We start from the raw sequence: 17556 nt of genomic DNA, 5'->3' as shown, positions 1-17556 counted from the left end.
GTCGTTTCCTTCACTTCAAGAAGACCAAAAACTCTAAATTGCAGCAAAACTGCTTCTATTCTATTTTTACACACTGCCAGAAAGTAATTACAAAAAGTTAGATATCCCATGTGAGCAGCTAAAATGAGGATTGCAAAAATCTATAATAGATAAATGGGCAGGTAGATGTGGAAACACACACACAGAAACACTGAACACTCAGAGCAGCCAAAGAAGGCCAGGACTGCAGGCACATGGCATGGCAAGTGTTGGGTGCATTTGGGAATAGGGGAAAACACTTCCTCATGGATAAGTGCAGCCAGAGTGCTCTTTAGTGTTGCTCTATCCATCTCTCTGACACTGGGCCCCCTGACCAGCCATCTCAGGTGGGCTTAGTGGTATTTATGGAAGCATGAGCTCTGCCCTTGTGGGGGGTCACATAAATAGGCTTAAACCTTCTGTTTCTTGAAAATAGCTAAGCCATGTTAATTTCTGTTAAACGGCATGTTTCTGTTTTTTTTAGTATCAAAACCCTGTAAACATTGAAACATTCAGTCATAGAACAGAATGGAAGCTCTCTGAAATCAGATCATAAGGGGACATAAAGGACCTTACTCAAGTCTGAAATATTCAAAAGTTGAGAAGTTAACTTTGGAGGGATTTTGTAATTCTTAACAAATAATCAATTTCATAAAACAAGACAAGATGCAGTTAATTGTCTAGATGGATGGATTTGTTCTGGGTTCAAAAGCTGCAGATGGATACTACATAGAAATAGAATAAAATAGAATACAATAAATTAACATGTACAAAACTCAGCTCTCACACAATGCAAGATTTTACACCAAATATAATAATAATATTATTTCATGATTTAATATTAAACATGAAATTTAAAATTGTAGGTGTAGGTACAGTATATGCATAATTCATAGAGGCAGACTAGCATCCTTGATGTGCTTTTGTTGTCTTTTTAAGACCAAGACTTTTAAAAAAAATTGGTGAAATTTTCTTTTTAACTATTGCAATAAAGTGCACGTCTATACTGGGATTTCGTCAATGATGCCAAGTTGATTAAAGAAATGGAAACAGAAGAAGAAGTGGCCAGAGATGCATAGGAGGAAACAATGGTACTTAATGGCCAGTCTTAGTTCTTGCGGGCTGCATCAGCATTACTGCAGTTCTAGCAAGGTAACAGCTTAGAATATCAGAAGCGTTTATGTTTACATTGTGCCTACAATATGGATTTAACGCAGAAGGAGAAATCTACTGTTATGACTGTGACAAGAATCTGACAGAGTTTTTAGTCTAGTAAAGAGGCATTGCACTGATCATTGGACTAAATGCTCTTAAAATGGCATGCATGGCAGCTGTGCGACCAATCTGCGCAACACTGATAGCAAGGTCAAAATCTGATACTGACGCCTTGCCATAGTCCAAAAGTGAGCACACATATCTTAAACTTCTTGAAACACAGCCCGAGCAGTGTTCACTGTATTGGTCTGTCAAAGATGTTTTAAAGTTCTTAAACAAAAATTTTCTTAAGCAAATAGTCCTAAATACACTATGGTCTAGCGTTACTTGGAAAAATCAGAGCCTTGAGCCAGGAGTTTTACACAAGCAGTACCTTAGTGGTGTCTTGAGAGCAGCTTTGCAACTCAGTTCTCATCTAGTACACTGGGACTAACTGACTTTGACAAAGCATTTGCTGATTTCAACTATATGTATAATTTAAAAGACAGAAAATCAGCATACATCAAATTTTCTCCCATCTTTAGTCACACTTTTATACTGACATGACCTGCAAGTCGATCTGAAACTCAACACCATTAAAAAAAACTACAAATGTCAAACGAGCTATAAAATAGATGCTATATATTGGAACAGTATTGCTCTGATACATCAATTTCTAGAATATTAACACAACCTTCTTTTGTTTATATAATTTGAAGAAGCTGCAAAGCACAGATGATTGGACTCCTTTTCACACACTAAAATAAAACTGTAACTTGAGGCATCTGATCGCGATGCCTTACTTGTCCCGAGGCCGCTATGTATTGACATTAAGCCAAACTTTTTTAAACTCTCAGGCCCAAGTTGCAACAGCTTTGCCATGAAAACTTATGGGAAGGTATCAGAGTGAGACCGTCTTATACACGGCGCTGACGAAAAGTTATTCCCCCAGCAGCAGCGCTGGTGATGGTGGCAGCAAAAATAGTGATTTACTGCAGAGGTGTAAACAAAACTGCTCCATCTTTGGTTCTCTTCTCTCTTCCTTCTAACCCTTGTGTCCACAATTCCTCAGAGAAAGACAAACATCGATCTGAGTTACAGCCTCAGACTACTGAGAATCTCTCTGGTCTGCACACCCACATAAACATGCACATATAGAAGCCTTATTTCTTTCCCTGCAGCTTCAAGTTTCTGGACTATGCCCCAACAGGAGTCTTGCAAAATTTACGTATATATTTTAAAAACAATATTGCAGATTTTTATTACAGCTGCCGTTGTTAACCACTTATCTGACCTGTCATAAGTCATGCTGCTTGTACATTCACTGTTTTAGGCTCTATAGACAGCAGTTTCTTGCACAGTTTAGGCAGCCAATGAAGTCCAAGTTGACTGGATTTAAAATTAGTTGGCAAACACATCCTCATTTTACAATTTTTTTACTCAGTGATCTGGTCATTGTGTTCAGAGGTGAAAACTTTCAGAAAAACACAGGAATTGTCGCAGAAACTTCTCTGTCACTGATCAAGACAGGACAGACTTTATGATACTGACAGCATCTGTTGAGCCTTCCTGGCTGTCAGTGACAATTCTGATATTTCCCTGAAAGAAAAGGGAATGTTTTGGATTCCAACAAAGAAGAAAATGTGGCCACGTAATCGTTGTTTGCATGATGTGTCCTCCAGCTGTTAATATGATTGTGCCAAGAAGAACACTTAATGAAAACAAATAACAGAAAAACTGCAGCCATGCATCACAGCCCGGATTCAGTAATTATCATATATGTATCAAACTTGAGTTTATTAGCTCTGTGTCACAGGAAGTGGCATGCAATAAACTGAGTGACCTTTAGGCACCTTGAGACATTCAAGGGTATTTGTTTAAATCCTGTAAATCGCGAGCTGGATCTGCAGCAAACCTGACTTTTCCCCAGCACATGCACCACACTGTGGTTCATGTTTTGTGCCTCCTCTGACAAAAGGTACTCATCACTACTGAGCAGAAACACCCCACAACCCTTCTTGTTTTGAGGAAACCACACAGGTCAGGAACAGTGCACAGCCCTCATCAAAGTCGCTGTGATCCTGACCTGCTTATTTCTCCAACGTGGTAAATCTAAGTGATCCTTCTCTTATTGGCAAGTACACTGCATTCCAGTTATTCACCTGTGCTGCAGCTAAGTCATAAAACAACAACCTATACCATCTGTGCTACACTGAAATGACTCTTACGGAAAGCTTATGTACTCACCCAGTAGAGCATAGTAAAAAGGAAACTGGGCAGCGTCAGTTGAGTACTGAGGGAGTGCATACAGACCACCAGGTAGGGAATTCCACAACAAACGGTTTCTGGATATAAGGGAGTCCACGCGGTCCTGGATGATCTGGATGAAGCAGAGAGGTAAAGCAGAAAGGAGGAGGTGTGAAGAAAAAGAAGAAAAAGATCAGGGAAACAAGCTGAATTGTAAATGAACACCATAAAAAATATATTTAAAACAATGGATATAAAAAAAACAGAGGGGTAAAAATAGGGTGCAAGAGTGAACATAAAGTATAACTTATCAGGAAGAGAACAGAAAGAAAAGATGAGACTATAATAACCAATAATTTTCTTTTTTTCTTTCTTGTATTTTTTTTTTTCAGTCAAACTGAAAAATCAATTGCCTGAAATTGCCCCCTTAACTCTGCCACCTAACAACAGACATGTACTAATATTTGAAACTTAAAATGAGAGCTTTTTAGGTTATGTTAGGTGCTTTGAGAGAGGAACATCTTTGCAGACCCAAGACACTTCATCCTGTGGAGCAACTCAATCCCAACATGAGCAGTCCATTAGTGAGTTTAGTGAATATGATCCATCTGTCTTGGTACCGGAGGTTGGGTGAGCTGGTTGAATGTTGTGACTGTGAGCCAACAGGATGTAATGCAAGAGTAATGGAGCTGTTGATCCTAGCCAATTGGTTGGTTGCCACTAAAAATTGTATTTATTTATTTTTGCAAATTATATAGTGACATAAAAATCCTTGAATTTCATTTCGGGTTGTTTCTTCATAAATTTTCTTCATAAATGGCATATGAGCTGTCTATATATATATAGATATATATATAGACTTTTACATGCATATTTTAAAGTTTTTGCATGACTAATAATGGACTATAAACCATTCAAAAGTAGAGATATACCTAAGTAGTTTTGACTTATTGTGAAACTTAAAAAACACATTTTTAATTTAAAAAACAAACAAACTTTTTAATCATATTTCTTTGTATTTAGATCAAAACAGTGGAGGAAACAGGGAGTGGGGAATTGACACTTACATCCAGCTCTTAACAGCCACACACACACACACACACACACACATATGCCTACACACCCACCTCCTTACACCAACTGTCAGGCTCGCAGTATGTGGGACACTACGGTTATCAGCCATGCTTCATTTCACCCGTTTAGCCTGGTGGCATGCTGGCTCTGACTTTTTAGCACATCTGGCCAACAGTATACAGCTGTCAGCGGTCTCCTGTCTAATTTCATACCCTGCTAGCACTGGGCATTTGGTGGAATTACCAAGGTCTTGTTTGTGCTCAAAAAAAAAAAAAAATGCTGCAATTTGAGGACACTTTGTATTATTAAGGTAAACATGAAGGCAAACATAAATTATAGTTGTAGGGCTTGGTGATGAAATTATCAGTCATTTTACAAAAAGATGGGTCCTTATTCCTGGTGTTTGATAGACGGCATTGATGCAAACATTTTAATATACACAGCATTAAATTGGCTCAAACAGACAAATGTGTGACGTTATTACAGGCATGAGATCTTTCATTTCAATTGCATATGCCGTACTTTCAGTTCACTGTATCATTTTTCTACTTTACATATGCATATGAAGTAGAAAATTATACACATAACAGGAGGCAAATTCTGAAAGCAAAAGTTGGAAAATAATAAGGAAAATAAAAAGGTTGTACTTTTAAGTATAGTAGCTGTTTGAAACCCTTCAGGGATGGTTAGGCGTGCTTCATATTTTGAAAGTTTTGAAAGTTGATACCTTGATTGCTCATTTGTGCAATCAAAGCAATCAACTGAGCTATAGAATTAAAAAGGGAGTCATTATTTTATGACTAAGTAACAGAAAATAACTGTGCCAGCATTAAAAATTAATGGCTTTTCAGTCTGTTAAACTTTCTTTCTATTTGTACAAATTCAAAGAGGTAAGATATAAAATCAAATCAAATCAAATCAAATCAAATCACTTTTATTGTCACATCACATGTGCAGGTACATTGGTACAGCACATGTGAGTGAAATTCTTGTGTGCGAGCTTCACAAGCAACAGAGTTGTGCAAAATACAATAATGCAAACAAGCAAAATACAAGAATGGCTACATCTGAAACTAATAAATATATGTACAATATAATCAATAAATCAATAAGAATGATAAAGCCAATTTTCTTAGTCTTAATAAAGCCTAAATATGTGCAAAAAGATCTACCTGTATACCTGTGCTTCAAACTTACTTTGTGAAAAAGAATGAAGATTCCACCTTTAAACTTGCATTCAGTGTAACTTCAGCAATTAAATCAGACAACAAACTGGCCTACACAACAACCACAGTCCTCACCTAGTAATAATATTTTTACACACATTAAAAAAAATTTAGTCGAAAAAGTTAGTCTTTCTTTGTTGGTGTAATGATTGTAATAATAGTATTTATGTTATCGCTATGATGATAATTGTGATAATTATGATATTAGTATTCATGGTGGACGTGATAAATTAAAACAAACTGTGGGCTTTAGAAAGATCATAGCAATCATACTGATGTTTATGTAATGATACCTATGATTCTTCTGCTGATGTTGGTGATAAAAAGGATTATTATCCTCTGTGTCTGTGTTCAGAGATGATACAAAGCGCAAATGGTCCCCGAGGTCTGAATCGAGGTTGTAAGGAAATGAATTTCTTTAAAAAAAGAAAAAAGAAAAAAGAAAAAAAGGAAGACTAGGATGGCTTTTGTGGTACATGGCAATGACACAGGTTCATTTCTGTACATCAGCTGGTTAGGTCATTTAATGAGTCAGCCTGTGGGTTTCTAGCCTTGAGAGCGGGCATGAACGCCCACTCGCATACTGCAGCCTCTTAAACCTGTAGGCTGCCAGACAGCATGGTCCTCCTTCACACTTGGTGCTTCACAACTGGCACTTCACGACGCCTATGTTTTCATTTCAGGCAACAAAATGCTGGTTTCCATCTTCAATATTTCTTTTCTTTTCTCAAAGATTGTCAGGTTAGGTTAAAATAAATCCTGAACTCCATATTAGATGTAACGTTTTCTAGGTTAACCTTGCTGAATAGTCCGCCAGAGATTTTATGAGCACTTTTCAAACATAGCAAGAGGTTTTCTTTTCTGTTTGTCACTGATTAGAACTGATAAGTCACACACAATCTAGACTACCATTAGATACAGAAGGACTCCTGCTAAATATATGTAACTGTCACAAGTCTGATGACAGTGAAGAAAATGAACATTAAGTACTAGCTGGTGCCAAATTAAAGGGAAAGAGGGGCAGTAGCTTTGAGAGTTGAAAAAAGGATAAGTTCTATATAAAAATGTTATATGCCAATGGTGTATCAGCGGCTTTCTCACATGATGCTAAGGGTTTATTGGGGAAAAACACAGTTTTATGAAGAAAAAACAACAACAAAAAGTCAAACTGTAACCCTGATCTCAAAACAAACTTTGAGCATGCCAAATCACCCCGGAAACTTTGATATACCTTCACTGAGTGTTTGAACACTGCATTGCCGAGCTGCTTCTGAGTGGAAATGTATGAATATGGAGCAGAAAAAGTACTGCAAAAGAGAGGGCACATTCAGCTAACCTTCTTTGGATAAAAAAAAAATACTGACAACTGGAGAAAGAAATCTTTTAAAAGTTTGTCTTTGGGAGGTGATGCATAGCCAGCGGCAATGTATAGTACAGAACAAGCTATAGCAGTTTGACTGACTAAATGCAACTCTCCTGATGAAAATAAATCCACAACTCCCATTAAGACAATGTTTTGCAAGCTTACCTCAAGAGTTGTTAAGACTATTTTGGCTATGGAGGAGAAGTAGGCGTCCCAGAGGAACTGAGTTTGCTGGCGGAGAGCCAAGATCCTGTCATGGCCCACGGACCGGGTAATGGAGGGAACCTGTGGAAAAAATAGACAAAGAAGATCAAGATGACAGTGAGACAGATTATATTATGCTAGATTTTTAAACAATGCTGAGTGAAAGATGAGAATCGGCGGAAGGCAAATAGGGTGGAGGAAGCATAAATAATTTGTGGACATGCAGAAAAGATTAAGGGAGATTTTCCCCTCAAGACTCTTCCACCACATCTTACTTTGTACTTACCTCCATTGATAGTGTTTCAACTAAACCACCTGCTATTCAGCTCCAGTTCTGTATTCACCTGAGAGTTAATTCATCTAAGTGTATGCTTGGAATATATATATATATATATATATATATATATATATATATATATATATGTACTTTTTTATATAGATGAGTTTGATGAGCTCTCCAAAGCTAAAAGATATTTAAGCTTTAGTTTAGAATTACACAAAACAGTTAATCAGCTTATCATAGATGTTACATTACCTCAACAACTTATTGATCATTGTTAATTTATTTTTTCCTGGAACAGAAATGAAGGGGAATGAAAAAGCCAAGTGCCAGCAACCGCTGCTGATAACTAAGACCCACAAGAACAGCCCATGATCTCACTGGTCCCAGCACACACTAACATACAAAACATGAGCAGCTGGCTTGTGAATTGCCTGAGTGGCACCTTTAGGGAGAGACAGTGAAAGCCTAAAATTAAGGAATACCATGATCCTGACTTGGGAGCTAAACAACCGGATATGCCAGGGAGATGGTGCAGGATGTTGTCTTGATGTCCAGCTTGGAAAACAACAAAGTACCTACAAGATGAGCTCAGACATAACCATACATGCTCCATTGAGCTTGACAATAAAACAGTCAAGGGAATATTCCAGCCAGTGTTTCTAAAGACCCTCATCGGCCCTTAAGAGATGGGGGCGTATTTGAAGCCCAAGAACCGTTTGGTGTTTCGGCCCCATGGACAAGAAATCTCCCGTCAATAAACATTAGAGTGCCAACTGGTTAGACTTGGCCAATGAAAAGGCCACTATAATCTGGAGAAATCATGAGTGATGGTGATAATCAGTTTTCCCGAAACACTGGTCATTTTCCATGAGGGTGTTGAGGATTTTTATTTAAAGAGTCCCAAGCCACTTGGCTCTATCGGTCATGCTTTGACCAGGGAGCTCTCATCTTACAGTGATCTGTGAAGCCTAATGAGGCGACTCCGACTGACAGTCATCCTGTCTGGAATGTCTTCAACTGATATTTGTCACTGAAATATACCAATTTCCACATGCATTATGTGTCCAATAATATCTTCATCCCCTCTGCTTCAAGGCGAAATGATCCCTTCATTCATTTAAATGAGACCACTGCATTGACAGGAGTGCTGATACAGTGGGTGTTGGCAAAAAAACAAACTGTGGGGCTGACAAGCAAAAACACTAAACGATAATATAATTGAATGAATTGAAAAAGTAAAAGTGTACATTCTATATCATGCTAATACTTTTGAGTTTTCATCCATTTCTTTCCATTTATTGTTTGGATTTAAACAGGTTTCATTTTTGCCTGGGTTTCTTTGGTTTACTGTACTATTGATTTTTGCATGCTTCGTTTTGCTAAAAATTATATATTCAGTTTACTTTGTAACAAAAGTTGCAATTGTTTGCCTTTCAAACTTTGCATTGCTGGGCTGTCCAATTAGCCTTCACACCCATATTCATATTTTTTAAACTGGTCTTATTAAATTGCTTTTATGTCATATGACTACAGTGATGCTGCTTGCATTTTTATTTATCTATTTTTTTTATGCTTCGCTCTTTTCACACAAGAATAATAAATAAACACGACTGGATTTCATCTCTGACAGCCCTGAAAATATTTTGGGTAGTGACAGATTTACCAAGCAGGGTGAATTAGTGTGAGGCTGCACTCACAAGACTGCATTGATAGTAGTGGTTTGCAGTCAACTGCCTGCTACAACCCTTAGTAAATATTTTTTGTATGATTCATTTAAATGCTTTCCTCCCATAATTTTGCTCTCTGAAATCGAAGGATCTGCAAACACATGCTGTGTGCAAGGCCAGCTGCAAAAATAGCTGTGTCCATGCTTACCACTGTGCCTCTACAGTTAGTACAGATAACACAAGTATTTTTTTTAATGCTTGGACAGAGCATTAGTAAATCTGGCCCACAGAGTGATGACAAAATTGCATCAAAAATGAAAGAGTCACAGATTATGTGGCAGAGTGTTGATAATTATGGGTAAAAACCAAAAAAAGCACTCACAGTACAGAGGGGCTCTGTTGCTTATCCACTTTATAACAAAATTGTATTATAATTGCTTTTTGATTTACTTTTAAAAGATATTTATTTCACATTTGTGTGATCTGAAAACCCCACATTAATCATGAACTCAGGAAAAGTGGTTGTGCCGGTGTTGACGTCACTGGGATCTGCCTATAGCAGCACAAGCTTTAATTGTTCAGCTCTCTGAGGTGGAATATAAACAACACCAATCAAATCAGCCCCATTCTCTTTCCCTCGATTGACTCTAATAGTGTTTATGTTTCTCAGCAGGGGGGCGTTTTGTGTGTGTGTGTGTGTGTGTGTTGTGTATTTCCCCTCTCCATGGAGAGAACAGAAACTCTACATATTAAACAGCCAGGTATTGCTGTGCTCAGTGATGTAATTGAAAGTAATGAGATTCAACTCTCTCAGCAGGTGTTACAGCTTCAGTGTTGCATGAGTTCCTGTGTGTGTGTGCGCATGTGTGTTTGTGTGTGTACACGCGCATGCACGTGTGTAGGTAGTTTCTAGTGAACAAAAAAAAAAAGGAAAAAAAAGGGAGAAACCAATCAGGGCAAGCATACGGAATTTGTTTACCAACCAAAAACTAAAATATATTCTGGTTAAATATTTCACTGATTATCGCCTTCTTTATAGACGTTGTCATCTGGACCAAAATAATTAAATGAATAAATTCTGGATGTTTTAATGCTTCTTAAAGGTGTTAAGCTGACCGTTGAATAAAGCAGAGAGCCCGAGGCTAAAGAATCCTTTCTGATATCTACTTTCCAGAAAATGATTTTATTCTTGCCACTCTGCCGACTGCCTCAGTGCTGAAAGAAAGAAATGAAACGCCTTCAAGGTGTCCTCAACATCTATAAATGTGTGTTGAATGAAAAGCGGAAACAACCTGTATTGCTGTATCCCTTTTAAATTAATTCATTAATGTTTATTTATGTAACATTATATTAAACTGCTCAACTGGTGTTTGTTTAAAACTGACAGGAAATATGCAGATGACTTTATTTCATCTAAAAAATGAGTTCCTGTCTTTTATCAGGAATTTGGATGACATAGATGATTTTCTGGTGGTTCAAAAACCACCACGATGTATACAGTTAGGTCCGTGACAATGACAAAGTTTTTGTAGTTTTATTTCTGAGTGATATATTTGCACTGGATCTTTCAATATGAGGAGAAACTGACATAAGTAAAGGGGGCAACTATTTGCCTGAAAAAACCTTTTGGCTCTCGGAGGAGGCGGGCGCACTTTTTCTCCTCTCCCTTATCTTCCCTGCTTAGTTCTTATGTCCTTGTCTAGTCTCGTGTTTTTTGTATTACTTTTCCCTGGAACACTCTCTCACAGTCTGTTTCTAAAACCTAAAGAGAATTATGGATTTGATCAACTTGGTCTCTGAATGCTATTGACACCCTTTTCTCAAGGAGAAGTCTGGGAGGGACTTTCCCTGCCGGATACACGATGGACGGGTGGCAGAAATGGAGGATCGTGTGCCTGGCGGGACTGTCGATCGAGGACGCTGAAGATATCTACCTATTCGGAACCATGATAACAGGGTTCTTGCTGATCGGAGCTGGTTTGACCCTGACTTATCAGAGAATTAAGAAAGGGGAACCGGCTGTTCAAACCCCCCCAAGGCTGCCCGCTGGGATTGAAACGATGGTACGAGGCACGACTTCTCAGAACGGGCTCATTGAAAACAGCATGGTTAAGACCTTGGAGAGGCTTACAGCTGCCGTGAATACTCAGAATAACACCTCTGAGCGTATATTGGGTTACATCAAGGAGAGGCCTGCTCAGAATAACACCTTTGAGCGAAAGTTAGATTACATCGTAGAACAGCTCACTGCAGTCGTGAGGTCTTAGAATCTGTTCTCTGAGCAAAAGAATGACAACACCACGGAACTGAAGGTTGATAACATCATGGAGAAACTTGCGGTTCTCCAACGGTAGATTGAGAGACCAGTGTCGGAGTGTTAAAGAACAGCTTTGAAATTCTCATGAGTTGTCGCAAAGAAAAATTACCATCATAATCCGGCTACCCCTTCAGCGCCAGCTGTGGGCTCAAGGCTGGAGCCGAACAAAAACTCCCTGATAACGACTGTGTTGAGTCTGTTCCTTCCCATTCCATGCAAAGCCACCTGGGTTGGCTGGAAGACTGTTTACTTAGCCTGGCAGGGCGAAGGACACTGTCTCAGCTGAACTATGGACACGCACACACATACATATACTGATAAGCACTCACTGACGCATCACCCTCCCTACCCCGGATCCAACGTCACCTCCAACGCTTACCTCCCCCATGATGTGGACATCGGGTCAGCTGGAGGCGCAGTCGAAGATTGCGGCGGTCCCAGATCAGATGTACACACTGGAACTCTTTCCCATGTTGCTTGTCTGTGTTTATTGTGCTATGGTGTGTTGATATCTGTGCATTCCTGTATTATCCTTCTGTATTACACATTTCGATGTTTTTTTTCCTCGCTACCTAGCCTAACCTGTCTCCCCAATGTGATGTTTGTATTGTATGTACGGTCGGCAAGGTCTGTCATCTCGGTTGTGGGCAAAAGACCTGCAACTGACAAATAAAGCCTATCTCATCTCATCTCAAAATAAACCTATAAGAGAGATTGCAAAATATGTAAGATTGGTTAAGTCGACCATCTATGACATTCTTAAGAAGAATGAATGCAGTGAAGCTCAGCGACACCAAAAGGCCCGCAAGCTCACAGAAAACAACTAAAGTGCGCGATGACAGAATAGTTTGAAAGAAAAAAGGTTGATAATTGTAAAGGTCTACAAACAAGAGATCCCTTGTAAAGAGATGGTTTACAACAAAGTGCAAAAATCTGATAACAAGAATTGAAAAGGACCACATTAGATTTACCAACAAATAAATAAATAATCATTAGATAGATGAAACCAAGGTTTACTTGTATCAGAATCATGAGAAGAGAAAAATATGAAAAATGAGAGGAACGGCTCAGGATCTGAAGCAAACATCATCTGTCAAACATGGTGGAGGCATTACTATAAGTCAGCACAGTCAGTTACAAATGAAGAAAACACTTTGGGAAGCCACTTACTGCATCCAAGTATTAAAATCAATCCTTATAATCAAATCTTTGCAATTACTATTGAACCTTTTATGACAAAAATCTTATTTTGTCTATCTTTCCATTCACTCAACCTATTCTGCTAGTGAGATCTTTGTGACAGCATCAGTCACTTTACAGAGTGCTCCAAAGTATTGGCACAGACTGATCTGAGGGAGTCGTGTGTCTTATGGTCACTGATTCAGTCTCTTCCCTTCCTACCTTTGATTCTGTGCTTAGCAGCAAAACAACAAGAACCACTGATCTGGTGAACAATGAAGGGAAACAATCCAACCTTCACCAGTTTGAAATGTTAAAATGTGCCTCAGGTTGCATGATGCTTGTTCTGAAGTGACATGTATGTGAGAGTCCCTTTATATGCCACTGTGGTTCATCACTCATGCATTTCATCTATTATCCTGAAAGCCTTGGAAATTAGCTGTGTTTATACCTGCCCCTGTCATTTCCTTACATGTCTGCATTAAAGCAAGGGAAATTAATGGAAAAATGTTTGCTTTGTTTGGATCGGTAATGAATGTGAACACCCTCAGTGTCGGAGGCTATGTCAAAACAAATCTCTCACTTCACACATTATCTTAACCAACAATTAGCACGCCTTTGCATGATGGTTTTATTTTAAGCAAATAAACCAAATAACAAAACCTCTGACAAGATTAGTGCACTATTGTGAGTCTCAGTAATGCTTAATAAGGAAAAAAGCCTGGTATGTTTTATCTAAAAGCCACGTTTTTTTAAGATGGCCTGTCTGCTATTGTGTGTTTCACATAGAAAAACCACAAACACACTAATTAAAAGCAAAAAGCCTACACATGCTTACTTCTGGACTTGCTGTCCAGGTGGTGGTACAGGTCACTGAGGCAACACATGGTAACACAGAGTTATTACAGTAAGTAAATATCACAAGCTCTACCCACCGCTGTAATGAAAGAGAACAGAAGGTGATCCAATTGTCGAATCATCTATTTTAGATAAAAATAGTTCAGAGCGTAGGTGTGAGTGTCTGTGCATCTCACTGCTGTCATAAAGCATATGATTTTAAAAAAGCCACATGTTTGCAATGAGATTTTTAAACTTGGTACATATCGGTGATGTGCTGACAGGTCACACTTTTATCAACACTTTTTCGCATCCATAACCTAACAATCACCATTTGATTACACAGACACCAAGTGCCAGATGCTATATTTCCACATTATATTTCTATTTGGACTTCTCTGGAAAAAGTCTCTGAAGCAAAAATGATTCACTGCACTATCATGGAGGCGGCATGATGGCACAGTGGTTAGCACTGAGATCTCATAGCAAGACGTTTTGGGGTTTAAACTGGCTGATCAGTCCTGTGTGGAGCTTGCACGTTCTCCTTGCGCTTCTCTTGGTTTTTGATGGCTTTCTTCCACAGTCCAAAGACATATATGTTGGCATACTTACAGCAGGTCAACTGCAGATCCTAAATGAGCTGTAGGTGTAAAAAGCACAACGTGTTCTTGGTGTTGCCACATTTACCGGCTCCTGCCTCTGTGTGAACCTAATTGGATTAGTTACTAGGAAAATGGATAGAGCTTTGGTTTTATATTCAAAAGCTCAAAGTCAAATTAAATTCATATAAAATTACAGCATTTCGCTTTATACTTTATGTCATCCATGCCTGTGAATTGTGAGTGAAATGACACCCATTTGAAATAATTTAGAGAAAATATACTCAATGAGAAAAAAGCTTTTTCCATGAAGTTTAGTGTAAAGAAGGGATTAATCAGAGGCCCCTCAGAGGCAGGACCTTCCACAGCTGTCGGAGCAGGAAGCAATAGCAGGTTACCTTTGCTAACAAGTTCTTAATGAATACCCATTAGTAGGCCACTGGTATGGGATTGTAGGAGGCTGCAGATGCAGTCAGTTTAAGGCTTTAAAATAAGCAATAAAATCCTAAAATCTATTCTACAAGTCACAGATAGCAAGTCATTAAAAAGGCTATTTGATAAACAGTATCACAAACAAACACTTTGAGGAATATTAAGTGCATACTTAGGATCTATTTAGTTTTTGACATGACTGCGTGCCCACTTGCAGGTAAGCTTTTCAGAGAGGCAGGAGTGTGTTGAGGAAATATTACACATTTTGTCAGTTTCTCCCAGGCTTCTCAAACTGAATACATGATTTGCATAAGAGTGCCTAAACTGAAATCAAGCTGATTAAACTCATATGGCAGCTTTGTTTGGCAAAGTCAGCCTATTCTGCTTCAGGGCCACAAATCTGTTTCCACACATTTCTGATCTATGCATTGTGCTTGAAGTTTGAATCAGCCCCAGCTGGATTCTTATGGGTTCCCAAGTGGATTTTGAGCCAGAGAGGACAATTATAACTGGGAAGATGGTGGCATTTCACCATCCAGACACTGAATTAGCCGATGCTGAAAGGGCACCGTTTATCTTTTGTTGGTGTAAAGTGCAAGGAAAGTTTGTCCTCTTTATCCAGGTTACATGGTGGTGGCCTTTGCTAACTTTGATCCATTTCCATATTTATATGTAAAAAAAATTATATATATATAATATTTATATTTTTTTCTTCTGCATCTGTTCATACTATTGCTGGAAAACTCATACATCTGCTGAAGATCTAATTTCATTTCCCCATCATTTAATTTTCCAGTGTTTTACAGTACCTGTAATAGCAGCCTCTCATCGCCAATGATGGCGGCTTTCCTCCAGTCAATTACTTCAGAGAAGGGAAGCTCCCAGCCATTACTTAGAATAACTGGAATACAGGCAGCCTGTGAGGAAATACAAATGAAAAATTAAAAACAAACATGAAGAAAGAGGCACTACAAGCAGAGGCCATTCTATTTTGAGCTGAAGTGGAAAATACGTCAGAAATTTACTGTTGTTAACTTTGTGGGCAACCATGGGACTCCTAGTGTAGCTTAAATAACACACTCTCAAACACATTTGCAAATTGGATTTGCAGAAGGATATCAGCTGAGCAAACAGGGGGTGTGGCATTAATTCACTTTAAAGTTTTTGGTTGTGATTGTGAACTTGTCCAGTTGTTCACCTCAGCAGGGCTGTCCTCCCTATAAGAAAGAGGTTAAATAAAGGCCAAAGAAAACATTAACTTGAAACTGTTTACAAGATTTAGTAGATAAAGTGAAGGAGAAAAATCACAGTGATGCATAAAGTGTAAGCAGAATTTTAAAGTAGAGCACTGGGATGGATCAGCTTTTGGTCTTTTTTTTGTAAGGGATTTATCTTCTTTGGTAGCTTCCCTTTAATGAGACACTTTCAACACATTCCAAATAAGTCTTCCAGAAACAAATGGAGTTGCCAAAAAGATTAAGGACAAAATAAACTGTATTTATTTATTTTTGCTGTATGCCTCAATATTTAGAGGGTTCATTTGTGTGACTTGATTCATAGGGAGCTGATTTCATTTCCCACAGGAGCTCTGTGCGTTGCTCTAAATTCATTTTATGAATAAGAATAACTTTATTAATCCCCAAAGGGAAATTGCTTTGTAACAGTTGTTCAAAATTGTGGAAGTTGTAAAATTATACAACTTCAGCAGAAAGAAAATAAATTTTACAACTAGATGGAACGAAGGACCTCCCATGACGTTCGCTGGAGCAGTTAGTCATTCTCAAAACGGTTCATCGTTCGTGTTTAATCGATGAGAGTTGATTGTGCACTCCTCTGCACTATTAAACTGTGTTTAAATGGAAGATACTCTATTTTCTGGCTAATTTGTTTCATTTCACATATTTTATGCATCATTTAAAGGCTTGTGGTGTTGTTTTATTATATTCTCTGCTAAGATTATTGTAACAGCTTGAACAACCTTGCTTCACATGTTAGAAAGCAGTTCTAGAAAGCAGGTCTAGGCTCTTTAGACGCCGATCCATGACTGAAAATACATGGTATTGTGCGTTTTCCTATTCAGGTATGCTTGGGATCACTGTTTCCAGACATACTTTTTTGTCATCATAATTTCATTAATTTTAGCATGATCCCCAAAACCAGTGGCTGAAATGCAGAGCCTCCAGCACATTTTATAGATAGCTGTAGACACTGCTTTACCTGCTCCCTGATGATTTGAACCACAAATTTCACATTTCAATTACTCCGAATACTTTTTGTCACTGATATGTAGAGTAGATGGACCAACTGAAGGGCTGGATGCATCTCTCGGGTCCTGCATCAGATCTTTTCTGTTTTTATTTTCTTTTTCTTGCTAGTATAAAAAGGCCTAACGATACAATTTAAAATGAGTTCTTTGCTAAGTTGTCTGTTACGTTTAGACACAAACCTGGTTAGCTGCCTGTTTTAATGCTTTAAGCATGTTTTTTTGCTTGTTAAGGGGCTTAACAAGCTAAAAACAAATTCCTTCAAAAGTAGTCAGGTATAAGGCGATGTTTAGCACTGTTGCCTAACAGCAAGAAGGTTCCTGATCTTAATCTTTTTGTTTGGTGTCTGCGCCTGTGTAGGTTTTTCTCGAGGTACTACAGCTTCCTCTCCTAGTCCAAAATCGTGCTTGCTAGGTCTAATGAGTGGCTCTAAATTGGCAATTGATGTGAGGTAGAAGAAGCACTTCAAGTTTACATGGTAAAATGTTGCATGAATGTACATTTAAGTCTGGCCGGCTTATTTAAAGAGCCTATATTTTCAAAAAGGTCCATTACATTGCATTAAATTGCTTTTAGGTTATAAGACAAGAAAAAAAATCTAAAATAAAACAATAGGAAATTTGAAACTCACACAACATAGCAAAAATATTGT

The 17556-nt window shown here is 38.3% G+C and overlaps 1 protein-coding gene across 1 annotated transcript in view; it reads right to left on the bottom strand.

Moving 5' to 3' along the window:
• LOC120725257 (exostosin-1) overlaps window positions 1-17556 on the bottom strand; it is a 289966-nt gene that overhangs the window by 36297 nt on the left and 236113 nt on the right. Inside the window, exons 5-7 of the mRNA XM_040018049.1 lie at window positions 15450-15557; window positions 7288-7407; window positions 3460-3592 (exon numbers count right to left, since the gene is read on the bottom strand). Of these exons, the coding sequence (XP_039873983.1) occupies window positions 3460-3592; window positions 7288-7407; window positions 15450-15557 (361 nt within the window). The remainder of the gene's footprint in view (window positions 1-3459; window positions 3593-7287; window positions 7408-15449; window positions 15558-17556) is intronic.

This window comes from Simochromis diagramma, unplaced genomic scaffold (assembly GCF_900408965.1).
Source record: "Simochromis diagramma unplaced genomic scaffold, fSimDia1.1 OVJJ01000802.1, whole genome shotgun sequence".
NCBI classification, from domain to species: domain Eukaryota; kingdom Metazoa; phylum Chordata; class Actinopteri; order Cichliformes; family Cichlidae; genus Simochromis; species Simochromis diagramma.
Note: the sequence above shows the minus strand (reverse complement) of the source record. Positions and strands in the feature narration are given on the sequence as shown.